At 43.4% G+C, this 27,961-nt stretch overlaps 1 protein-coding gene across 2 annotated transcripts in view; it reads left to right on the top strand.

The window, feature by feature from the left end:
• Nucleotides 1-27,961, top strand: part of LOC121871899 (homeobox protein caupolican-like) — a 170,662-nt gene that overhangs the window by 48,049 nt on the left and 94,652 nt on the right. For both annotated transcript variants that reach the window (XM_042374494.1, XM_042374493.1), the window contains exon 3: nucleotides 15,545-15,660. In XM_042374494.1, the coding sequence (XP_042230428.1) occupies nucleotides 15,545-15,660 (116 nt within the window). The remainder of the gene's footprint in view (nucleotides 1-15,544; nucleotides 15,661-27,961) is intronic.

Genomic DNA, 27,961 nt, shown 5'->3' with positions numbered 1-27,961 from the left:
CTAGGTGAAGGGTTGATGGATGGTATTCTTGTGTATAGCTGTCTCGTGGGGTCAAGTCCGGGATCTCATAGCACCATCACCACCACACAGACGATCAAGAAGAGACTCGCAGCAGTAGTGAACAAACAGACTAAGTTTATTGTGATTGAACCTAATATCTACTTCACAAGTCAAGAGTAGATTGACTTAAACTGTGGATACCGTAATTGAGCCAAGCTACTGCCAACAGCGCTCTCTCTCTCTCTCTCTCAACAATAAATTCAAGTGTTAATTAAAGCTTTATCGGAAAGGTCCACCAATTTTGACCCCCCCCCCCACACACACACACACACACGCACAGAGTAATCGGCCTCAAGTGTACGTTTTGAATCCTAAACATAAATATATAATCTTGCTTAATGGACAAGAAGAATGAGTCGATAAATACGGGTTACGTTTTGTCTCAACAGTCCACACCAGACTAAACGAGACAGTCTCGAACAGATGGCATGTAATACAGGTCAAGAGGACACTACAGGTTAAATGTTAGAGTACAAGTAAACAATATATTAAGTATGTTACAGACCAGAGTCCATCTTAAAGTAAAATGTCACACTGTAGGTCTGGGTACAGGGCATATTGCAGGTCAGGATACAGGTCCTATTGCAGGGTCGAGGTACAGAACATAGGGTACTACAGGTCGGGGTACATGATATAGTGCAGGTCGGGGTACAGGCCAGTATACCCAACGAGAGAAGAGGTGTAAGTTCGGACAATAAAACAACCAATATGTCCCTGAAATCTGAGACCATTTAGGGCCAGACAAGTCCAGTGTCCCAAGAGGGTGAGGAGGAGGTAGAGGAGGAGGGAGTGAGAGAGAGGCAAGGGTTGGGGAGAAGGGAAGGATGGAGGGAGGGAGGGGGGGAGGGAAGGAAGGAAGGAGAGGGGGAGTGGAAGAAAAGGAAAGGCGGAGGGGAAAGCTCTGGGAAGGGTGTGGGAATGGTAGGAGAGGGAGGAGGAGGAGGAGGTTGGTGAATTTTTAGCCTAACTTCTTGTGAACTCTGTGTGTGTGTGTGTGTGTGTGTGTGTGTGTGTGTGTGTGTGTGAACTACTCTGCCCTCTTATAACCTCCTCTGTTTGCCATTGTCCACGTTTATTTGTTTACTTCTGTTTTATTATCGATTTGGCTGAGACTTATCATTACCACACCGGTTCATTACGCCCCCTTGTCTGTCTCTCTGTCTATCCGTCCGTCTGTCTCTGTCTCTGTCTGTCTGTCTCCCGTGTCGATAACTCGGTCTTCGGGAATTTTACTGAGGGGACTGGGGGGGGGGGAGCCTCAGGACACATAACATTGTTTGTTAAAGGGTAATGACCTACAATTATTATCATAGAGCGTTCAGGTCTTGTTGGATTTACGGTCTCAGATAATACACTTGTTTATTTATGTGCAATAAGACACTAAGACTATGCAATTGAACAAATTATCGAGTGTTGCCATCAACTATTAATGACACATTTATACATGACCTCATTATAAGTCTTCATATGAATTATTCTCGGTCTTGAGTTCATTCTCAGCTCCGCAACTGATCAATATAATAAAAAAAAATCAATAAGATATAAGAAATGTTGTCGTATGGTTTTATCTAGATTAAATTTTGTTAAGAGTTTATTCGAAGTAAATAAATAAATAAATCATTACTACTTCCACTAAATATTATCCAGTATATAAGATAATGGTATAATGTGATGGGCAAAATAATAGATAAATATACAGAGGACACAACACAACACAGTGGCCAGGGGAGGACCACAGACCATCTGGTACAGCTCCCGCTTTAATACCAACCTAAAGCATTTTGGCAAAGAGTTCCAGATGTGAAATGGAGGTTAACTCACAGGTGGAGGGAGTGGAGGCCGCCGCTGGAGGCCACACCACAAACAAATGCCCCCATGAAAACAAACTAGCTATATATTCGAGCTAAATAGCGGCCAACGCATCGCTTTAGGGCCGCCAGTTGCGCGCTGACAGTTAAACAATTAGCTCTGAATGGGGATGGTGTTTGGGAGTGAATAGGGGTGGCTAAAATAGGAGGGGAGACGGTGAAATAGGAGGAGAGGGGTGAAATAGAGAAAGGGGAGTGTAAGGATGAGGGGAGGGTGAGGAGGGGAGAGGGCGTGGAAGGCGACGACAGCCCTTGATATAAGAGGGTGAGGCCTCAGATGGTTCATTGCATATTGCATATTGCACGGACGACAGATTGTCGCGAGCTGGGTAAGCGATCACTGTGAGGGAGAGAGGAGGGGAGGACGTCAGGGGGAGAGTGAGGAGGGGGAGGAGGGGAGTGATGCGACTACTGTGAGTTTATGAAGGAGGGGAGGAGAGGGCCGTGTGTGTGTGTGTGTGTGTGTGTGTGTGTGTGAAGGAAAGAGATGAGTGTAATGAGGGAGGAAAAATGTGGGTGGATGTGAGGGAGGGTATGGGTGAGTGTGTATGTTTGATGGAGTGAGGAGGAAGGAAGGAAGGGAGGGAAGTAAGGAAGGAAGGGGGAAGGGATAACAAGACCAATAGTAGAAATGAAGGGTGAGGTTGGGGAAGCTAAGGAGGAGTAGGAAGAAGGGGGGAGGTCCTCGCCTCATCCAGCGTGATGGGGAGCTCTGGTGCACCATAATAAGGAGATCACTTGTCCCATTCTGTCAGGCCACTTCCTTATGTTTTTGTGGGTCCACTCTCGTGCTGTTTTGGGATACCCGCTAAGCTTGTCCCGTGGTTAGGTTAGGTTAAGTTAGGTTAGATTAGGTAAGGTATACTGTATATCCCTCCTCTACTTTTATTTATCTCGTCTTATTGTGTATTATCTTGCGCCTTCTTCTTCATCATCTTCTTATTTACTATCCTCAATTCTCCCCTTACGCCTTCTAGTTATTATCTTGTGTCTCCTTGTTCCTCTTCTGTTGCCTATTTATTCTTCTCGTTTCTCCCCCTTACTTTTTTTTCATCTTCTATCCCCTCTCATTTCTTCTTCCCTTCTCTCTTGCCAAATTGTCTTTCGTCTTTTTACCTGTCTCCATTCACCGTTCTCTCTTCTTTCTCTTTCTTTTCTTTTATCTCACTTTCTACAATCTTCCATTACTGTTTTTTTTATTTGCTTTTTTTTATTTATTTAGTTGTCTGTGTTAACTAATTTACATCAACTCTCGTCATCCCTAATTCATTTTCCTCTCCTCTTCGTCCTTTCCTTCTATGTTTTTGTCCTCCTTTATCGGCCTCTTACTGTTTCTCATCCTTCGTTCTCTCTATATTCTTCCTCATTCTCTGTCCATCTCCCATCTTCTTTTCACTCTTTTCCTCCCCTAATTAGTCTTCTTCTCTTTCTCATTTTTTTCCTCCTACTCCCGTCTCTTTCTCTCTCTCAGTTCTCCCCTCCTTCCTCGCTCATCAACCTTCACATTTCACCCTACTGTCTTATTTATCATCATCTCCTCGAGTTCTCCCACTCTTTTTCCTTTCATTCCGTCTTCTCCTGTATGTTCCTCTTTGTCTCTCTTGAGTTTTCCAATTCTCCTCCCCTTCCTCTTCAGTCTTTTTCCCCTCATTCCACCTCTCTCTCTCTCTCTCTCTCTCTCTCTCTCTCTCTCTCTCTCTCTCATATTTTGCTTTCTCGTCATCAGTTCTTCCTCGCTCACTACTACCACCTTCTCTTCCTCTTCTTCCACATCCCCCTTTTCCTCTCACTTTGCCTGCCCCCCCCTCTTCCCTATACCATCTTCGTCCTCCCCTGCATCTCCCCTTGTTCCTCCCTCTCCCTCACTAGCTACTCGGCATTCCTCTCTACCCCTACTGTTATCCCTCTTCTTCCACCACCTCTCCCTACTTTCTCTTCCCCCTTGCCTTCCAACCTTCTCTTTCCTCCTAATCGATCTTCTCCATCCTCCTTCACCACCTCCCCTTTCCCACCCTCCTCCACCACCTTCCTCCATTTCCCCCTTACCAACTCTTCCACATCCCCTTTACCCTCCTCCTGTTCCACCTTCCCCCTTCCTTCTCGTCTTCCCCCTGCTGCCGTGCTCGTGGTGGTGGTCGTTCGTCGTGGTGGGCGCAGCTGTCGCCTCACCAAACACCCAACTTTAGGGGGAACAGTGGGTGACAGGCTGAGTTTAGGGCCGAAGCAGATATCTCTACTTCCAAAGTTTAGAGCTCGCTTTAAAATAGAATAAAAAGTTTGTTCCAGTGAGGTAAGAGAGAGAGAGAGAGAGAGAGAGAGAGAGAGAGAGAGAGAGAGAGAGAGAGAGAGATCTGTACAGAGCAATTTCATTTACAATGGTTTAAAATATTTATCGTTTAAAGGACTTTTGGTTTGTGTAAAATATATTTTGTGTTTATAAATTTCAATATCATTGTTATTTTTCCTTATAATTAATATTAGCTTTTATTTTTATTGTTGTGTTTTATTACGGTTATTATGATTATTTTAATTAATATCAATATTATTAATTTATTATTTTATTATTATTGTTGTTGTTGTATTTACCGTCATTATTAGTATTGTTGTCATAAAAAACATTCGTATTCGTTCCGTTGGTGTTTCTCATTATAATAACACTCATCATTATTATTACTATTATCATCAGCATCACATTTAGATGAACCCTTCCTACACTGTCAAGCCAGGGGGGCGAGGGAGAGGGGAAGGGTCGGTGTCCCGGGGCATAAAGTGACACTAATTAATTAATCATTTAATATCAAATCTGGTAGGCTTATCAGTGAATAATGAGCCTAAATGACGCCGCCGTGTAAAATCCTTGTCACCATATTATGCATCTCATTACCTAAATTTACATAAAAATCTGTTAACAACTAGTAGAGGGACGCGACACGGGGCGGAGTGTCAGGGACGGAAACATTAGCATGACAGAGATAGTTCCTTAATCTGACATATTTAAGACCATCTGGGTGTGACAGCTGGTGGCCCACACACTGACCTCACGCCGCAGGTGGTCCCGTCATATCAGGGTCCGGAGGAGGTGTCACAAACATACCAGAATTCGGAGGTGTCAGAAACATATCAGGCTCTGGAGGTGTCAGATTCATTCCAGTGTTAGGAGAATGTGCCAAGAGTCGAATCACTATTAAGGGTTAAGTGTCAGAGTCATGTGGCCTAGTGTTTTGACCACGAGAGAGAGAGAGAGAGAGAGAGAGAGAGAGAGAGAGAGAGAGAGAGAGAGAGAGAGAGAGAGAGAGATGATGAAGCAGGTTCTCAAGACAATAACACACACAGGGTCGTCATCACCGGATATACAGTAGAGTGGTGGTAATTATCAGGTGTAAGGGGGTGACAACAAGAGGGCAGGTAAACACCACCCTCTTCTCCACATGACCCTTCTCTCCTTTTAACTTCACCGCCTCCCTTCTTCCCTCCCTCCCCCTCACACATTCAATATCACTCTACCCTCCCTTCTCCTCCACCACATCGCAACCTCCCCCCCACCAGAACTCCTCCATCTCCCCATCCCTATCACCTCCCCCACCCCCACACTTTGAACAACATAACCTATAATTTCGCTCAAGTTAAAGAAATAGAAAGTCACGTGTAATAATCATAGAGAGGAGACTATCTGATCCTCACCTGTTGGAGGGAGGACACACACACACACACACACACACACACACACACACACACACACACACACACACACACACACACACTTGTCATATAATATATAATAATATATACACACACGTCACCTGTCTAACACTTCAGGTGTTGGTACTGCACTTCACATACACATGTCACTGTTGAGTGTACATCACAGGTGTTTTAATGGTTTATGTATCAAAATAACGAAGCGTGTACCCCAGGTGTATGTGTGCGCTGTAGAATGTATGCTGTATGTACATCTCAGGCGTGTATGCGCGTGCTGAATTACATACATACAGACATGCACATATGCAGGTCGTAGTAGTGTAAACTCCATAAGTGTTTTCACTGTTTAACCCACACACACACACACACATACTCACTCACTCACTCACACACAGTTGGGAAGAATTGAATGTATACGTACAGCGCTATTGTGTACATTCAAAACGTGTGTTTGTGCTACACCTTACACACATACGTCGCCGGAGTGTGTACACTTTAGGGGTGTGTGCTACACACACACGTTGCTGGTGTGTAGTGAACGTGTGAGCTGCCTTCCCCCACCCACCAAACATAAACAAACAATAGGGATTTAAACATTAACCCGCGTGATGACAGCCGAACACATCACGGGGCCCCACCTGTGCTAACAAGAACACTCTGGTATTATGACGTAAAACTAATCAGGTGTGAGCGACACCCAGGCGTACTATGGACCCACACCTGTACTGAACTAAACTGAACTAAACTAAACTAAACTAAACTGAACTGAACTGAACTGAACTGTACTGTACTGTACTGTATTGTAATGTACTGTACTGTACTGTACTGATCTGAACAGTACTGTATTGTACTGTACTAAACTGTACCCAATCATCGCCCTCGTGACTGCTGCTGTGCCATGTTGTACTTCTGGATACCGCAATTGATGTACAATTTGGGGAGGCAAAACTGTTTGGTTTTTATCGCCAAAAGTTAACTCTGATATTTATTCACCACTATGCAAGACTGGCCATACTACGCATCTTAAGGAAGACGACGCCGTTAATCTGTTCCATCCAAAAAGAAAACACCCGTTAGTCCTGCAATCAGGAACCAGCCCACATTCTAAGTTGTGTATGACCAGATATACTTCCTCTTTTATTAGGTGTCATACGCATGCATATGAGTTCATGCATACATACACGTGTGTGTTTATATATATATATATATATATATATATATATATATATATATATATATATATATATATATATATATATTATTAAGCTTGTTCTTGAAGATGTCTTAAATAAAGACGAAAAGCTAAGGTATTCTGTTGTTTCCATTTTCCCGTGTGATTTTATCAAATATATATATATATATATATACACAGCAAACAGAAGAGGGGAAGGAAGAGAGGTGGCTGAAAAAAAAAGAGGAGGGAAGAGGAAAGGTGGGAGCCTTGTAACATGCCATACGTAGCCCCCTCTTCATTTTATTCGCTCGTGGACTAATCTTCCCACGTCAGCTATTGACTTGGTCTATTGAATGTGAGAGTGGGCTCTACCTGGCCGCCCCGGTGTTACCTGGTGTGGCTCACGCTCGCCCCTCCCCACCACTTACCCGCCACCCAGGAGGTCTCCGCCACAGTGTTAATGGAACGGTAATTTATATTACGAGGGTCTTTTTACTATTCATAATCCTGTCTCATTAGCCTCAAACGCTACAGTTAACGCAGTTTACACCTAATTTCTGTCCAGATATCTCAGCAGGGGGGAAGACAGACGCCTGACGCACACCGAGATACGCCACTCGCCACCCTTATATCGAAAAGCGGCGGCACACAGCTCGATGGGTCTTACTCACGCTAGGGAACATAATACTTTGCGTGGGGGAGATAACCTCGATCGTGGTGGGTGTAAGAACAGTACACGAGTAAGACGGTGTACTGTAGGTGTGGTGTAGCACGCGAGTGGAGGATGTGTAGGTGTCACATTGCTGTGTATTTAATTCTCTCTAATCTTCATCTGGTTCAACACCTGTCACATTTTTTTGGGGTAGCCTTTTATTACCTGAGGGACATTGTTAATTCCGGGCCCCGTTTAAGTGAATCCGGATTGTATTTAGAACTGATTATACTGAGTCGGAATTATCTGGGCTGTTATTTTTTGAATGAGGTGTGGTGCTTAGTTTGTTTATTTGAGTAGTAGGTCAAACACAAGAGAGGAGAGGAAGTTAGAGGGTGTGTGTGCGTGTGTGTCGTGGTGAAGGATGTGAGAGGGGGCGAAAGCGGATATCCTAAACTGATAACCCAGAACCAAGAGACAGTTTCCCCTTGTTTTGTCTGCGGTGAAATATTCCTGATTATTTTTACGACCCGTAGATACAAGGATAACGCATTTGCACTACTGTCCGCTCCGCCTATTACCGAGTCCTGATACAGCCTTAATCAACGTCATAAAACCGTCTCAGAACAGTAGACCACTGTTAAGGCCATAAAATATATCAATCATATATAATAAAACAGATCTGTATCTTTCAATAATGGCATCGGAAGACGGTAAAAGAATACACCGCAGCGCTTCATACACACCCATTACCAACATCCTTAGTGACTATTGGTGGTGAGCGAGCGGCCCCGAGCTTACGTCCCCTGTGTCAACAGCTCCGGCTAAAGGATTGAATACCAAGAAGCTTCTCTGCGAGGGCCGATAGAGGACCCGGGAGTGTGTATAAACGATCCCACTGTATTGAGAGGTATATTGTTTCCCGGGGACCTAATATTGGTTGTATAGACGCCCAGACCCTATAGACGACTGCCAGGTTCACACATATATACCACCCAGCTAATTAGCTTTTATGTACACTGGTATTTTATACTGGGGATAATTTATATTATTGTTAAGTCATAAAACGTGTTTTTATTGTACAAAAACATTAGAATTAATGAAGACTGGTATAACGTAAAATTATCATATATTCAAATAATAGGCAATTGTATTTTCCTGGCGGTAAGTGCGTTGTTATCAGGAGACATAAAACGATAACCAATACATCGTGAAGATCAACTGTCGCGCTGCGATGGTATCAACTTCACTCTCCGATAATATTGTTTTAACGTACTGAGATAATATCAGGTTAACAACATCAACCAAAATATATATTCACATATTGGTGGAATTTAATACATCAGTATATCAATATATTTTGGGTGATACATACTGTATATATATACATAATGTTACAGCGATGATATCAAGTCAGCAACAGCAGCCAAGACGAAGATGATATATTGTTGCACTCAGATATCGAGGGAGAAACTCGGCCCAACACAGTGTATATTTTCCGTAATCAATTCAGCTAATTTGAATACGATTGATAATGGCCTTGTTAATATTCTGGCCATGCATTCTTGTGACACATTAGTGCATTCCTCTGGAGCCATCCTACCCTCCGTCTCCACACTTTTTACCTATCATCTCCTCCGCTAATTAAAATACTCAAGCCCTGTGCAGACTTGGAGTGTGTGTGGTAAATAGTGGAGCAACGTCAGAGGCAGTGGAACCTAGTGGATTGATGGCAACAGTGGAGTGTTGTGGTGGTGGAGGATTGATGGCTACAGTGGAGCGTTGTGGTGGTGGAGGACTGGTGATAACAGTGGAGCGTGGTGGTGCTGGATGACTGATGGCTACAGTGGAGCGTAGTGGTGGTGGAGGATTGATGGCTACAGTGGAGCGAGGTGGTGGAGGACTGATATAATAGGCTGGTAGCCCACATAGGGACACACACACACACGCCATGGAACTGTTGAGTATATCTGCTTATGACGTAACTTCACCTTAACCAGTGTACAGTAATATGGCAGAAGCGCTGTATTTCACCTCAAAGTTTGTGTAGTATAGCGGTATTTAGTCAAAACTCTCATCTTAAACAATAAATATATCAAGGTGTACAGTGAACACTTACAGCACTTCAATAAGCTACAGGTGTGCAATATATTATTAGTGATATAATCAATCAAAGCGTTATATTAGAAGAGCACAATGAAGACTACTTTAGAGAAACATCGTCAAGAGAGAGAGAGAGAGAGAGAGAGAGAGAGAGAGAGAGAGAGAGAGAGAGAGAGAGAGAGAGAGAGAGAGAGAGAGTCCCCCAACAACATTGTAGTCTCAAAGATAATAGTTAAATATTTGCACCACAATGACGTATAACCCAGGAGTATAATACAATGAGATATATATCAGAGAGACACTCAGATAAATATAACTATGACGGTGCATTATGGAACAACCGATAATTCACTATAATCAAGAAAGCCATAATAAAATAGAGGCAACAAAGAGAGAGAGAAACATAAGAGAATAGCGGATAGTGACGACGGCAGCGGTGGTGGCAGATGGAACGGACGGAGACAGACAGACTGACAGACACAGACAGAATCCCCTCCTTGGTATAATTACCCATCCAACATGCGCCAATAAACGTCACAAAAGGTGATTCATTGCTCACTCTATCACTAATGATGGTCAAAAACGTGGGTATACCCTTGTGATGTGGCCGCAGGGTACGTCAATAGGGAGGGAGGAGGTGGGGTAGGGAGAGGCGGCGGAGGAAGAGGGGAAGGGAGACAGGGAGCATATCAAACAGTTTACTTAATGTTATAGGTAAGTAAACATATCCCTCCCTCCTCCTCCCCACATAACTATCAGGTGTTGTTGAGTATATTAATGAGGGGAGGAAAGGGGGGGTGGTGTATGCAGAGGTGGAACATATCTTACAGTCTACGGTTATTGTTGAGTATATCACAGTTGTTGTTGAATATACCACAGGGGAAGCATCAGTCACTTCTCAGATACAAATGTCGGACATATCCACTTCGTCACTCCTGGGGCTACAACTGGTTAATTCCTCGTATACGACTACATGAAAGGAGGGAGAGTTGGAGTATATTCATCAGATTATAACCTTGGCTAAGTATATGAGACTGTGGGGAGGTACTGCTGCTATAACCGAGTATTACAGTAGTATATTGCACGACGGAAATGAAGAAGGTAACACACACACACACACACACACACACACACACACACACACACACACACACACACACACACACACACACACACACACACACACACTATATCTCTAACTCGACAATTCTACCTGAATATATCATATGCAAGCGAAAGCAAAGGCAGGGTACAGCATACTTAATACGTGGGTAGAAAGGAAGAGAAGGGAGGAGAGAGATAGGAAGAAGGAGGAGAGGAGAGGTTCAGGAAGAGTTGGAGATGGAGATAGAAAAATGATGAAGGAGTAAAGGAGAGGGAATACTGGGATGAGGTATAGTGAGGGAGGAAAGGAAAGGGTAGGATGGAGGAGATGCAGGAAGGGAAAAGTGGGATGGAGGAGTGAACAAGGAGGAGGAATAGAGGGATGGAAGAGGGGAGGGTAACGTACGAGTACATATTATACAAGAATAATAATTTCACTATTAGTATAATTTTTGGTGTTGCCTGTGTGGGCGGCTCAACTGGTTCAAGACAGCCGAGAGAGAGAGAGAGAGAGAGAGAGAGAGAGAGAGAGAGAGAGATTAACCCATTACAAATAACACAGTGAGAGTGGAAGTTGGGGCCCTTTACACCTGATGACCTGTTTGGGACAGTGTGGACGCAGCACACAGCATACTAATCCTATGGTACGCAAGAGAGGCAGCGTGGCCACTACACTCACCGACCTTCACATTTCCATTTGTAAAGTTATGTACCCATTTGCCTAGGGATCGAACCTAGGGCATGAGACGAGTGCTTTATCCACTCAGCCATAGCACCACAATAACAACAGTCACCTATAAGAAATAACATCGCAATAACTCAATAAATCAAGCGTAATTCCCCTCCCAAATAACACAATAACCGTTATAACACAGGAAATAACAATACCCATTCCAAACAATGCAACGACCAGTAAATAACAACACTAACCATTAAAACTATCACAATAACAACAACTATTAATAACACCATAACAATTAAAATAACAAAACTAATTAAACACCAACAAAACACACATTAAAATAACCCGATAATAACCATGAGTCGTCGCCTTCTGGCAGGAGAGAGAGAGAGAGAGAGAGAGAGAGAGAGACTGACTGACTTAGCCAAACCCGACAATAGTTTCCTCTCTCTGCCTTTCCTCGGAATACTAAGTGGATTTTTGACAATTAAAACTTCTAACGTATTCTTTCATCTTGAACCTCGAAAGAAGAAGGAAAAAAAAAACCTTGCAAATGAATTCAGAAAGCCATTTTTTTTAGGCGGGATCATTTTTATAATTTCTAGTCATCGGTCAAAGCGTGGCCATCATCATAAGGGAAGCAATAAATGACTCAAGAGGATCCGGACCTCTTAATAATGGTCCCGAAACCTCCTCTTTTTTACCCTCTTTTGTTTGGCTTATCGTATTGGGATCCATTAATGTTGAGTTTTATTGCCGGTGTCTTTCTGGATATTGCTGTTTATTATTATTATTATTATTATTATTATTATTATTATTATTATTATTATACGCTAGCTAGATAATGGTTTATTCTGTAATATATAAATATGGTTAATTTCTTTAAAGCTTATTCAATGTATAATAATGACCAAGTGTTTATTTACTGATTTAAAGTGGAAGAGTAGTGTGTGTGTGTGTGTGTGTGTGTGTGTGTGTGTGTGTGTGTGTGTGTGTGTGTGTGTCTGCTCGGTCGTCAAACACTTGTCTCAGGGAAGTGGGGGTAAGGCTTGATCAAACCTAGGAATATACCTAGATGGGGGGAGGATGTTAAGTCAATGCAAGACTGGAGCAGCACACAGCTTTGTTCCCTCTGAGGGGGGGGGGGAAGTTGGTGGTGGATGAGGGAGGAGGAAGGGAGAGAAGGGGTGGTGGTGTGTGATGAGGGAGGAGAGGAGAGGGGAGAGAAGGGTGGTGGTGTGTGATGAGGGAGGTGGAGAGGAGAGGGGAGAGAAGGGTGGTGGTGTGTGATGAGGGAGGTGGAGGGGAAGGCAGAGAAGGGTGGTGGTGTGTGATGAGGGAGGGGAGGAGCAAAGGGAAGGTAGAGGAGGTGAGGTGGGGAGGAGGTAGGCGGGGTGGGGGTGAAAAGTGGGGAGGTTACTGTGGAGGAGGTCTACCTGGTCTTTTCACCTACCAAAAATGTCCCCCCGTGACGACTTCATCAACTGAGCTGTTTCCATCTGCACTCCATGAGACTATAATAGACCTATGTGTTGTCCCCCAATACATCAGCCAGTGTCATATGTCCTTCTTTCACTCCACTAGTATATACACAATTACAAACACCCATACAATTTTTTTTCTTTGTTGTATGCTAAATTTTATATCTTTTTCCCATTCTTAATTATACACTTTTTCCGAATTATTTCTTGTGTAGAGACTTTGATCAGTTTATTATAATTATTATTTATCCTGAATACACTGATGGATGGCTGAGTCTTCACCTCGAGCGAGACGTAATTTGGCAGACTCCACAGAGAAGCGGGCACGAGCTGCTCTCATTGGTCTTTTTTGTTTACCTAGACATACGTTGGGTTTGTTCTTCTCTCCTTCCACAGCTAAAGTACCTAACCTAACATTAGCCTCTTAACTCGACCTCTTTAACCTAACCTAAAACCCAATCTATTTGCCTTAATTAACCGAAACTTTCTTAACCTAAATTCAAACAACCTTCCCTAAAATATATGTTAAACTAAACCTAATTCATCTAATCTAACTTAAACTAACTTAACTGTAAACCTAATTTAACCTGTCAATGGGGGAGGGGGGGGGACGATGCAGGAAGATATGAGGACATACCTGTATTATCGCGTTGTGCCCGCACCCGTTCGTGTGGATTATTATTGTGGTTAACGATTAAAGTCCAGATTTTCTTCCCTTTGATCAACACTACAGAGGCCTCTTAAATCGTAGTGGTGAGCCCTCGTAGTGGTGAGCTCCCCTCGTAGTGGTGAGCCTCGTGTGAGCCCTCGTAGTGGTGAGCCCCCTCACACACCAAAGTCGTGGTGGTGACTCATCTTCCTCCCACCCAACAATGGTGACCCCTTAAAGTCGCATTGGTGGCTCATCCCCCCTCCCCACAGTGGTGACCCCCCTTAAAGATGCAGTGGTGACTTCATGGTGAGTAAGGCGGTGAGGTCTATAATATTTTGAAACATTATAACAAAAATCTCTATTCTTAACATGCTCGCCGTGTGATATAAATATATAAATTATCCCCGACTGTATAATCTAATAACGCCGACTGTTTCATCACACAACACATAACATTAAGAGTCTCCACACTTTATTGTTACACTTCTACGTTAATGATGGTTGTATTGTGAATAACACGCACCTTCATCACCTTAATTACACTCTTGAATGTAAGATAATTTCTTAAAATAATGTTTATTAGGACGCCGAGTAGCCATTCTGATTGGTTAATTCGGATAATTTGGACCAACAAAGATGATTAAAGCGTTCTGTTTTCGCCCACTATAATAATCGGCGAATCTGAACCTAACCAAATGTATGAAAGATCCGGGTAGCAGCGAGCGAGCCTTAATTAACGTAACGTTATATCGATAGGTGACGTTAATATTACCGACACAAGAACCATATTTTGTATACATAATTTAAGGTTTCTACATACATTTTAGCATATTTTATACATATTGGTGGAAGAACTGTACAGATCAACGCCATCTGCCGGTAAGTTTCGCTGGCTGTCATACATGGATGATTTTAACCTTGTTTCCTTGAGTTATAAAGCCAGGAATAATTAATCGGCAGTTGTTTAAATCACAAGTGAAGGCTATTAAACTTACGGGAGCTTTAATACTTGAGAAATACTTGCATAGTTTAATATCAATTGATCATCAGACGTCGAGATCGTAATTGTGTGCGGGATAATTTCAAGTATCAGCTTTATCGAACAGTTGCTGCGTTTATCCCCTTCGTCACTTGTCAGCTCATTGGCCCGTCACTCAGTTCTCTGTTGTTCACTGTTGGCAGAACTTGGCACATATTGGCTCTACAATGTACAGTACAATTAGGGCTAATATTCCCTCGACACTAAGCAATATATGGCATCTATTTGTAAGTCCTATATGTGATTGGATTATAGTTATTAACGCTGCTTTTCATTGTAACTAACATGGGGAAAAAAATCTTTTACCTATACGTGACCCTCATATAGATGATGTCACATATTGACAACGTATGCAAGGATATTTTCCATCATTCGTCTATCCTGGACTTAAGAAAGGTATTTACTCATACAGAGAGTAAACATGATTCCAATTCTTGGTCAACTGTATCATGCATGTGTAAACTATTATCAACTACAGATTGGTACAAGAGCCTCTGACTGATAACTATCATCATAGTTCACAAATCACTATTCACAGTATCTTATAATGACACTATTACATTTCACAAAATATTTTACATATAGCAAAAAATAATAATAATCCATTTTAAAAAATATCGATCACATCTGACGCCGAGTGATGAGCGGCAGCTGAAGTATATGTCCGAACTACTCGTTTATTTATTAAATTATTATACCTTTTTTTATATATCTGAAATTAATACGTAGTTTTTTTTCTGGTTCTAGGATATGAACTATCAAACTATGCACAATTTATTTACAGTGTATTAGAAATAGGTCATTTTTATCTTCCCTTATACTCAGTCATACTTCCTTACCATCCTCACCTTCCCTCATACTCCATCACTATCCCTCACCTTCTCTTAATGCATCATTACCCATCATCCTTTCTTACTCCCTCATCTCTCCTCACCAACCCTCATATTCACCTCCACTTTATCCTGTGGGGGGCGGGGTGTACCCGTGTCACCAGGTGTCCGTGTCACTAACGTCCGTGTCCGTGTTGCAGAGTTCGGGCTACGGCATGAAGGAGGGCGGGGCGGCCGACGTGTCCATGTACGGCAGCGGTCTGGGGGCGTCGCCAGCGGGCTACTACCCCTACGACCCCACCTTCGCCGCCTATGGGTGAGTATTGCTCTGTGTGTGTGTGTGTGTGTGTGTGTGTGTGTGTGTGTATGTGTGTGTGTGTGTGTGTGTGTGTGTGTTTGTGTGTGTGTGTGTGTGCGTTGAAGGAAAATGATCATCGTTATAAACAAGATTTTTTTTTTGCACTAATACAGTACAGTGTCATCATTACCTGAGCCAGACAGGTGTGCTACCCTGATATGCCTTCACTAAGTCCCCCATCAATAACTCATCTCACTCCAGGAGGGAACAAATCGGATTTTTTCCCGTTTTGTATTATCGACCTACCAACATTTTTGTCATTAACCAAACTCCATCCTCACCTACATCACACACAACAGCCTATGTCTACACCACACGGGATGCACTGTGTCAATTCCACATACACTGTTTACAGCCAAATAAGTACATTATGTCTATGCTACACACAACACACTACACTATCCACACCACTACACCATGTCTACACTATATCTCCACAATACACCGAGAGAATCCCTTTATTGATATTATGGCATATCCCAAACGTTGCTACCCCCTGCCTCTTCCTCCCCCGCGCCTCCTCCAAGCCTTCTGTTATCAAGAGGAAACTCCCCGAGGCAAGAGATCTCAAATGATCAAATGAAATACATATGACTTGTTTATGTTAGGTATAGTGAGAGATTACATAAAGGAGACACACATACAAGCAGACAGCGTTGTTTTAGATATATATAGATAGATACTTCATTTGATTTTGACTCTTAACAAACGAGCCTGAATCCCAAGATAGCCAAAATTACTTATCATTTAAAAGGACTTAGACGCCGATCAATGGCTAAAACTGTATACACACGCAGTTACCTATTGATCAGAGGGCATTAAAACTTTAATCCAAACATCCCTCACATGTTGGTCCTACCTGACAATTACTGCACGTGATGATTGACCCCCGCCATTAAATTTACATGTCAAAGAGGAGTCACAACTCTGGTGGATAAAGTTGTCAAACACTGGTAATTAAACCCACGTTTTTATATCTATGATGTTAAAACAACTTCATCACAAATTTTCATGATGTAAACCAGGATTTTTTTTTTCTTATCGATCCGCTGAACTAATAAGCGGAAACAACATTTAATAGAGAGACGGAAACACGGAGAGTGGTAACCCTTTATGCTCTCTATACGACTATGGTATAAGACCTATAAACTAATTACTATCAAAGGACCATTGAGAGGTATGTTAGTAACCAGTAGTAAAGTCTCAACGACGGACAAGTTACAAGTGACGTTACAAACCTTAAGAAATGTTTAGTGTCCTTTCCTAAATAGATGAAGAACAGTCAATGCTGGTTTAGTTTGTACATCAACCAGATTTCAGATTCATTCCATCCCCACCATAGAATACTCATGAATCCCCTCACCAGTATAACCATGTACTCCCCCACCCCCACCACTAAAGCTACCACCACAACCACCACGTATTCACCACGTAATCGCTTCACCACCACCACGTACTCACTTCCCCACCTGCATCCCCACCACGTACTCAACACTCCCCAATACCACCAAATACTACACACACACACACACACACACACTAGTTCATATTATAGCAGACACATCAATATTGCGAGATGACAACTTATATACACTGGTAATCAAATAACACTGCAAGTACAGGTAAACCCAGTGTAGTTCTACAGGTGGGGAGGACAGGCTCTCTCTCTCTCTCTCTCTCTCTCTCTCTTACTTTTAAGTATATTACCACTCAATCGAATGAATTGTTTTTCTGGATTTTTTAATTCTCATGATATACAAGACTGAGTACGTAATATATATTTTAACAGAGATAGGTGGAAGGGAGGGGTAAATATTATCAGAGGGCACAAGTGTATGTATGTATGTATGTATGTATGTATGTATGTATGTATGTATGTATGTATGTATGTATGTAGTATAATTAAGCTATTACATATTGTGAGATAAAAAAATGAGAGAGGTCTAATTAATACGTTAAGCCTTAAGGTTATGGTCGTCTAGCAGCTCCTGGGAGACGTTTTTTTTCTTCCTACCTCGACACAGTAACTGAGTGGCTCACCTTCACCCCAGAGTCCCATCACATACTGTACCACTAACCCTTCAGTTATCACCATATATTACAATACTCTACATAAGTCCTACCATCACCACATGTTACCACCACCATCACCACATACTATCACCATTATGTCAGCACCTTCGTATACTATATGCTGCCAGCGTCACCTTACCCTTCCTCCAATATTATATGCTGCACTAAACACCACATATTTTTACCAGCATCTACCATCGTCACTCCATCCCTCACCCTCCTGTTTCCTTACTCCTCACCTGTCATCCGTCTTACAATCCTCAGTTTAGTCCTTCCTTTGTTCCTTCTCTCACTCCCCTCCTTTACTTCTTATTTCTTGGCGCTTCCCCTTTCACTTCTCTCTCCATCTTTCTCCTGACAACATCCTTGGCCTCCGGCTGGCCTGCGCCACCAGCCCCTCCTTTGGCGCCCCCTCCCCCCAGTGATGAGGTCCTCAGAGAAATCATTGCATATCTTGCGGCTGCAACCCCGGGGGGCCACGGGGAGGCGGCAGCGAGGCGGCGCCGTGTGAGACACCACGTCAACGCGCTCCACTAATTTAGTTGACGCGTAAAAACCGGGGCTAAAAAGCTCCTACACTTGTGTCGGGATCACCAGCTCGTCAATGATGCAGCCCGGCCAGGGTTCTCGCCCCCACCGGAAAAATGGTCTGTCTCTTAAGTCGTCTTCAAGGGCGATTTTTGGGTTTAGTTAGCATGGGCTGAAGAGCTGTGCGTTACTTGGGGAGAGAGGGGGAGTTTCCGACGCAGAGTTTGCTCATCCTGGATGCTGGATGGATACTCCCAAAGGATTCCCTAGCCAGGTAAGCGGCGCGAATCCGAACCAAGCGTGCACGGCAATTAGGGAGTTTGATCCCCTTCAGGTTATTTCTTCATCTTAGTCTTTTTTCTTAAACTTATTGGGGATCAGATAGAGGCCGCAGAGATACAAGTGGTGCAGTAGTTCACAAGCGTGGTAGTGCTGTACTGTTGCCTCGCCCCTGCACCCCCCCCCCTTTACTTAACATAACCAGAGAAGACGTAATAATAATAATAATATTCATAAATAACAATAAATATGCTTCATATAGTCAACAGCACCACACTACGCTTTCATGTGCTACGCCAGAAGGACGCCATGATAACTTGTGCACGTGTTGCGATATTCATTGGCATATATATATACATATAATATATATATATATATATATATATATATATATATATATATATATATATATATATATATATATATATATATATATATATATAGGTGACTCACCACACAGTATCAGTTGTAGCTTCCTGCACACCTGTCTATAACTGCTCGTCTTATTGCCATCACTGGCCCATTCACGTGTCGTCCTCATCTGTATCCACCTGCCCGACGATTCAGACACTTGCCAACCACATCTGTACCCAGTGCTGGCTGTAGCACTTGCCTTCATGCAGTTATATATTACTGTGTGGCGGTGACCCATGATTACAGTCAGGTTATATGGGAGGGAGGATGGTAATAAACAGAAGGCTGGAACATTTACCTGAATATTGCAGTACTGTTAAAAGGTCTCAAACAAGTGTTACTCATTAATGGATAATGCCAATGATCGAGGTAGAGCAGGTGTAATATTTACTCTTACTCAAACATTTACTCATAAACACAAGCTAACGAACGTACACCTTCATAGACACGCATACACAAAAACACGAAACACGCTCAAGTAACTCTCTCTCTCTCTTTCATACACACACGTGCATTTTTTTATTTATTCTTTACACAATAGACTAAAGTGTCAGTCGATAATGTGAGCGCCTCGAGCAGCCCAACAGTGTAGAAGTCTCAGAAATATAACGAAATCTTAAGTAGTCGCATGCCAGTAGGTAAACTATTCAACACGAGAGGACTCATACATTAGAACCGTGACCATCAGCTACGCAGTTCAATATGTTATTACACACTGGCAAATCACAAAGCACACCCAAAGTTGGGGAGTGTGTTGTGTCGATGATCAAGTACAGTACAGCACCAGAGTCTTAAGCACCACCAAACACTCCGTCCACGTTACAATGTAAACACGAGCAGGTTAAAGGGAAAATGCGTATGCTACTGTGACAGATGAGAAAAATTTTTTTCTTCTGTGCGGCCCACTCCTGTGTTCTCCAGCACTGTCCTAGGTTTCCTGTCACTGGTGGTATGAGAGAGAGAGAGAGAGAGAGAGAGAGAGAGAGAGAGAGAGAGAGAGAGAGAGAGAGAGAGAGATTCCTGCAAAAACTATACTAATTCGACATTTTTATCTCCTTTCATCTGTTTTCAACTTTTCATCATTAGTTACATCACTGACAGTTTATCTAAGCTGTACGTGATATACCCGGTAATTAAACGCAAATTAATTTTTAATGAAATTCATCTACTAGGAAGTGCTACTTGAACACACACACACACACACACACACACACACACACACACACACACATGCAAAGCAATCTTCTGTGAAAACAACTTGCTTATTAATACTTATTTATGACTCGTAAACGTCTGACAAGGTTAACCAAGTGATAATTATGTTCCTTTGACTTATTATTAAGTCATAATTATTAAATATTTTTTCTCCTATTCTCTCATATTCTGTACGTTTCTTCTTCATTTCACGAGGAACTGCAGGGCTTCTTGATGCACTAAAACACCCACAATAACACAAACAATAAAACACCAGTAACAAGGGCACTAAAAACAATAACAAAAGCAGTAAAGAATAATAAAAAGAACAGTAAAAAGACAAAACAATAACATGAGCGCAGTAACACGAGCGGTAAAACAAACAAACAAGCAAACATTAAACTGCAGCACCTTGACCACAAAATACTGTGTTTCATATCAGAGTGGTGAAGCGGACGAGTGTAGCAGGCTCTAATAGTAACCTTTCATAACGTGTCCACATTATGCTGACCACACTATTGTGACCACAGCTGACGTAACTCCTATACCGTAGCCTTGTGGCTTAAGTCTTAATCCTAGCTTTATGTGTGTGTGTGTGTGTGTGTGTGTGTGTGTGTGTGTGTGTGTGTGAGTGAATCTTAAACCTTTTGTCTAAGCTACTGTGTCTAAATCTCTAATCCTGTCTTAATTTATTGTGTCTAAGCAAGCTTCAATTCTTTTATATTTTAGCCATAATTCAGTGACTTAAGTCACACCCCTTTATGTCTAAGTCACAATAACGCATTGTAGTCATAACCATATCTTAGCTACAGCCCTCTATGTTGTAGGAATAAGGCACTATGTCTTAGCCATCGCTATACGACAGGAATGTCTTCGCCACAACCTATATGTGTCTTAACCCATATACTTAAGTGTGTTACAAGCACAAGACGTACACGTAACCAGTGACATTGCCTTCACACCTTCTCTTAATATACTTATGTTTCGTGACAAGCGGAGTGACGTATGCCCAGTACAGACGGCGCGTAATGTGACACAGAGCGCAGCACATTCATAAGTGGAGTTTGACTTGCTTGCGTGTATCCCGGTAGCAATGATGAGTTTGTGGCGCAGTTGGCCTGGCACGCGCATTTGGGTTCGTAGAGTATAAGGGTACCATTATTTGGAAGTAGTAATTTACTCTGTCGATGTATAAGGGTATCAGTATTAGGAGGTATAGTAGTGTTCCCTATGTAGACTCGGTCCTGCACGTAGATATAGGGAACAGGTAAGTCAATCAACCTAGTTTGACACAACACCATTTTTTTAAGTCGTCCACTACGCCATGGACATCCCACAATGGTCAAATTCCTCACTCCCCCCCCCCCTGTCCTTCCCCCAGAGTAGCGGAGTTATATCTCAGGTGTCAATAATCTCGCTCTCACGTCCTACCTCCCGTGTTGACATTTTAGTGGACTCTCTCATAATCAAAAGCCGCCCGGGAGCTCGACGCCTTATTTCCATAACTCGATATTAATCTTCTCTTTGTTGCCACCTTCTGCTGCTGCTGCCGGGGTGACTAACGACCACCGCTGTGTATTCTTTGGTGTTGTTGTTGTCTAGCTAGTTCTGGTGATCACAGGTCTTATTATTATATAGAGCACTGCCAAGACAGTATGATAAATATCTGATCAGTCTCAGTGTGAATGAGCAGGGATGGCGCGATGGCTCTCTCCAATTGTTTTGTTTATCAGCGCGTGTGTGTGTGTTCCAGCCTTACTGTAGTAGCTCCCCCCCTCTCCCCCGTTTCCCTGTCCTCCACCCCCCCCCTCCTGTGTCACATACTCCCGTGACCTTTTTATGCACTACCTTACACTCCCCCGTCGTCTTCTCTCCATCCCCTGCATCATCTACTTTCCCTCAGTCTCCGTACGACCCTTTTTCCCGTTCTCCCCTCTCTTCCCCTCGACTTTCCCTCCATCCACCCCCAGCAGAAGTGGGCCTCCCCCTCCCGCTGGCGTGCGACACTACGACCAAGCACATCCATCATTGATGGCATCTTGCAACATTCAACATCCGTGCATCATTTAAGAGGTCGCTGAAAGAATTTGTATGTACACTCCCGGTTGTTTCGGGTTTAATGAAGGAACGCGATTGTGGTTTTAACAAGTGATTTAAAACTTCATTTGCAGCCATCTCTTAAAATTTAAGAAAGTCGAAGTGGACTTTTTATTAGGATTATTTTTTTCTCCAAGTAAGTTTTAGAGAATTTTATAGCAGCGGGTTTTTGTTCCAGAAGGTATTTTAGCAGTGTAGATAAAACACGTCGTGTTCTTTTCATCTTATAAAAGACCAACGGGGAAAAAAGATCTTTTTGTTTACTGCAACAGTTGAAGGCTTTCTAAGCGAGGGTAGGGGCTGCGACACAGGGCCCGCGCTGTCTCTCGTCCCTTGCCAGGGTCTGTGTCTCAGATTGGGGGTAGTAGTTGTGGTAATGTTACTCCAAAAGTCAGTGGTTGTGGTAATATTAGTAGTAATGATACCCATAGTAATAGTCGTGATAGTGGTAAAAATCGAAATATTTGTAATAGTTATTAGTGGTAAGAGTCGAACTAGTAAAAACAGTCGTGGTAGTAGTAATGGTCGCAATAGTAGTATAGGTTGTAGAAGTAGTAATAATCTTAAGAGTAATCGTCATAATACTAGTAATGATATTAATGTATTAACAGTAGTAGTTATAGTATTAGTAGTACTATTACTATTGTTAATCCTACAGTGCTTGCAACAAAACACCAATACCACTGTGCTATTCCAGATAGTACTAATATTTCTACCACCACCAGCACTACCACCATTACTACACACCACTACCACTAGTACCAACACCACCGTTACTATTACTATTACCACCACCAATACTACTTCTGCTACTACTACTACTACTACTCCATCAATTCCACTGCCAGTATGACCCGGCCACCAGCACCAACAGGGACAAAAGCCTACGGCGAGACAAGTGAATGAAGGCTACTGAGTTATTGATGATGTCGGCCGCTCCTAAGTAGGCTGACCATGTACCGTGAAATGCTGCATAGTTTACTTGTATTCCTTAAAGAGAAAGCCTTTTAGGGGGTAATTTGCCTGTGTACATTTTCATTTATGGGAAAGATGTTGTCGAGAGAGGTGTTAAATGAGGAAGGGGGGGAAGGGGATGTGTGTGTGTGTGTGTGTGTGTGTGTGTGTGTGTGTAAGAGGGTAGTAGATGTGGATGGGATGTGGTAGGAAAGGGATATGGAGGTGGGGAGGGAGAAAGAAGGTACGTAGGGGATAGGAGGCATGTGTAAAGTGGCAGGGGAGGGGAGGTGGAGGTGGAGGGGGAGGTGGAGGGGGAGGGGGAGGAGGAAGGGGAAGGTATACATATCAAGAACGAAGGAGGGATGTATAATGAGGTGGGATGAGAAATGTGAAGAAACATCATTGGTAACAGATGACCCACCTCCAAATCTCTTACCCCCACCTCCAACACCTTTACCCTCTCCCGCCGCCTCCTCGCCTTCCCCCACCTCCAACGCAAACACCCTCCCCTCTCCAACACCCTCACCGTCCTCCCTACCTGCAAAACAATAAAGCGATCATTATATCTTTATCAGCAACAATAAGTAACCACTTTCACTACCGGATAATGACCACTCCTCCCGCCAATCACCATCAGCCTCGTTATCATCGTCACCTCACTCACCATTATGATCATTTTTTTTAAAGGTGCCACCACGGCCATGACCTTGACCACCGCAAGTCCTTTCCATCCACCATGATCTTGAGGCCATACTACTCCCACCACAACCACCACCACCACCACCACCACCACCACCACCACCATTATTATTACCACCATTGCCAACATCACCACCTACCATCACCACTACCACATCCAACACCACCACTACCACTTCCAACACCACCATTACGATTACCACCGCAACCATTGCTACCACCACCACCACCACCACCACCATTACTACCACCATCATCACCACCACCATCACCACTAGAGCAGCACCTGTGAGACTGGGTGCCCGGGGCCCCGTGAGGACAGCCAGAGGGACAGACAGACAGACACAGGTCCAGACGGATACATATATCAGTAGGAGGCCGAGAGTGAACTAGCGCCTGACGTCCAATACCTGGTGTTAACTGACTGGGATACCGGCGTTTATTTGAGTGGTGTCAACGCTGTCAGCAGCCTTCCCGGAGCCATGATGTCGCCAGATGACATCCCTACCACCGCCCTCTCCCCTCCCCCGCCCTAAGTACCAGGGGTATAGGGTGTGAGGGAGTGGAAGGAAAGGGTTATGGGGTGAGGGAGGGGAGGAGAGGAGGGGGGTATAGGGTGAAGGAGGGGAGGGAAGTGTTATGGGGTGAGGGAGGGAAGGGGAGGGATAGGAGATGAGAGAATGGAGGGAGAGGGTTAGGGGGCGAAGGAGTGAAGGGAGAGGGTTATGGGGTGAGGAGGGGGGGTGAGAGAAGATGAGGGAGGGAAGGAGGGGCTAGATGGTGCCGGTGTTATTGGTTTTCATCTTAGACTCCCGACGAGGGATAATATTTTCAGGGATTAAAGTTGTCTTCGTCTCCATCCGTTCCTTGGGAGACGGACTTGTGAGGAGGTCTAGGTGGTGGTGAGTTAACCCCTTGAGTACGATGACGTAACACTGAGTACGATGATTTAACCCCAAGAGTACGATGACTTAACCCCTTGAGTACGATAACTTAAGCCTTTGAATACAATGACTTAACCCCTTGAGTACGATGATAACCCCATGAGTACGACGATTTAACCCCAAGAGTACAATGATTTGACCCCTTGAGTACGATAACTTTACCCCTTGAGTACGATGAATTAACCCCCTGAGAACGATGATTTAACCGTTTTAGTATGGTGTTCTCATATTCAATGGGTTAATTCATTATACTGAAGGGGTTAAGGGCGGTCGCGTTGAGAGGAAGGGACCGTATCGTCTTGCATAGGGGGAGGCTAATGATGATGTAACACCATCTAATTGTTTTTATTATCAGAAAAGGAGTGGTAATGACCCTAATTATGCTAATCACTGTCAAGAGGTTTAATTATGTCGGGAGTGTACGGTAACATACGGTGAACGGTCTTGGTGGTAGCGACTTATATATCCAGTGGTGGAGTGAGTGAGTCATTTAGCCAGTGGTGGAGTGAATCAATTAGCCAGTGGTGGAGTGAGTGAGTCATTTAACCAGTGGAGTGGAGTGAGTGAGTCATTTAGCCAGTGGTGGAGTGAATCAATTAGCCAGTGGTGGAGTGAATCAGAGTAATTGGTGGAGTGAGTCATTTTAGCCAGTGGTGGAGTGAGTTAGTCTTTTAGCAAATGGTGGAGTGAGTGAGTCATTTAACCAGTGGAGTGGAGTGAGTGAGTCATTTTAGCCAGCGGTGGAGTGAATCAATTAGCCAGTGGTGGAGTGAATCAGTGAGAGTGGAGTGAGTGAGTCATTTTAGCCAGTGGTGGAGTGAATCAATTCGCCAGTGGTGGAGTGAGTGAGTCATTTTAGCCAGCGGTGGAGTGAATCAATTAGCCAGTGGTGGAGTGAGTCATTGAGTAATTGGTGGAGTGAGTCAGTAGTGCTGGCAGTCGTCCTCTTGGCATCGGTGAACTCATCCTCAAGTGGTTGAACGAGTAATATACCTCCAGTGGTTGCGGTCACTCCCTCTAGTGATGTGGAGAGATTGTTAAGAGATCTCCAATTGTCTGATTGTCGGGGGATAATAGTACCTACGGCCGATTATATCTCGTTCGTCAGATACCCTGTAGTGGTTGTGGTGATTGTAGTGGTATTGGTCGTAGTGGTTATCATTGTGGTGGTGGTTGAGTTAGTAGTGGTTGTGGATATAGTAGTGGTGGTAGTGGTGGCGGTGGAGGATGTAGAGGCAGTAATGGTTGTGGATATAGTCGTAGTGGTTGTAGTAGTGATGGTGGCAGTAGTGGTAATAGTGATGGTAGTAGAGGTAGTGCAAACAGCAAATCCCCCAAAAATCTTTAAAAAAATCAAACAACGAAAATTAACTAAGATGAAAAAAAAGGACGAAGATTCTGAGTCCAAGAAAAATACAAAAACACAAGACAAGAGAAACGAGAATAAGGAAGAAGACAAGAAAAGAAGATATTAGTAAAATTGAAGGTTACAAAAGTGAAGACAGTTGTTGAGGACGACTAAAGAAGAGTGAAAGAGAGGAAATGAAAAAAAAAGAAAGAAAAACAGAAAGATGGAAGAGGGAATGGGAGGAGTGAAGGATGTGTGTGTGTGTGTGTGTGTGTGGAGAAGGATTGGTGAGAAGAGAAGGAGGAGGGAGGTAGGAGGGAGAGGGAGGAGGAGAGGGAGGAGGAGGAGGGAAAGGGAGATAGAGAGAGAGAGAGAGAGAGAGAGAGAGATAGAGATAGAGAGAGAGAGAAGGGGGGTTGTTGAAAGGAAGAAAGGAAGGGGAGGATGAGGAGGGAGGAGGAGCCCAGCGCACTAGAGGCAACGCTAAACTACATAACTAGATAAAGTAACAGCTAACTCGCTACAAAATCACGAGGAATTGCTAATAGAATAATTCCCCACAATTATCCAGGATTCCATTAAAGAAGAGATACAATCAAGCGTCATCAGGGAACTATTTACCGCCACTAACCTAAACACAAAAAAGAGAGAGAGAGGAACACCAACAACGGAGCAGACGGGGGTAGATTGCAACTGTACACCAGGAAATGTGAGAAATTTCACAAATACCCACCCAGCACTTAGATCCCTCCAAGGGTCAGTTTATCTAATTGTAACGACGGGAAAAACGCCTTTATTGCACCACAGTATTACAGGCATTATGGGTCGTGCCGGGGGTCGTAATGTCTCCCCCACCCCCCCATCAGTAGAGAGAGTAAGGGTCTAATACCTTGGGCAGTCGGCTGGTAATGACACCATACAATTTACCATCTCGGTTCATTTGGGTAGTTTATTTTACCAGGAGGAAACTTTACGCCCGGGTATAAATCTCCACCCGTGATGATGGTAAAAACGGTAATGATGGCTGCCACCTACCTGCCTCTCTCCCTCCCTCCCTCACTGCCTGACTTCCTCCCTATCTGCCATTTTCTGTTTGATCCTGCTGCTGCCTTGCTACTGGTGTTGTCTTGGTGCGTGCGTGTGTGTGCGTGCGTGAGTGCGTGCGTGTGAGGCTAAATCCCTCTCGTCAATGAACCCTAACCTAACCCAGGAAACGTACTCGTTGTGTAGACGAGTACAATTTATTAGTGATCGCCTGAAAATTAGCCCCCTCACTTTATTTCCTTTGAAGATTAACCAGCCTAACGCTACCTGGGAGATTAGGTTAGGTTAGGTTAGCATTAAGCTGGATTAGGTTATGTTAGCATTCGGATGGTTAATCTTCAGATGATCTTATTTCATTTAGACGTAATCTTTAAAACGTCGCCAAGCCTAATCGGTTTATTTTTCCAGTTCCATTTTTATTGGACAATGACCTTTTGTTTAGATCCTCAACTTTTGTGTAGACGCTGCACTATTGTTTAGCTCATCAATCTTTGCAGTCATTGAACTATTGTTTAGACTCAATTTTTATTTAGACGTCGCCCTTTTAGACGCCTACATCTCTCTTAACAAGGAGCGATAGGTTATACCCCAACTTTTGTGTCGGTAAATTTTTACCCGTAACGCCTAAGTTTAACGGCACCGACAATGTCAAAATGTTAATTTCTTCTTCGGTGTTCGGTTT

This window comes from Homarus americanus, unplaced genomic scaffold (assembly GCF_018991925.1).
Source record: "Homarus americanus isolate GMGI-L3 unplaced genomic scaffold, GMGI_Hamer_2.0 scaffold34345, whole genome shotgun sequence".
In the NCBI taxonomy this organism is placed as follows: Eukaryota; Metazoa; Arthropoda; class Malacostraca; order Decapoda; family Nephropidae; genus Homarus; species Homarus americanus.
The sequence above is the reverse complement of the archived record's forward strand: the minus strand, read 5'-3'. Positions and strand labels throughout refer to the sequence as shown.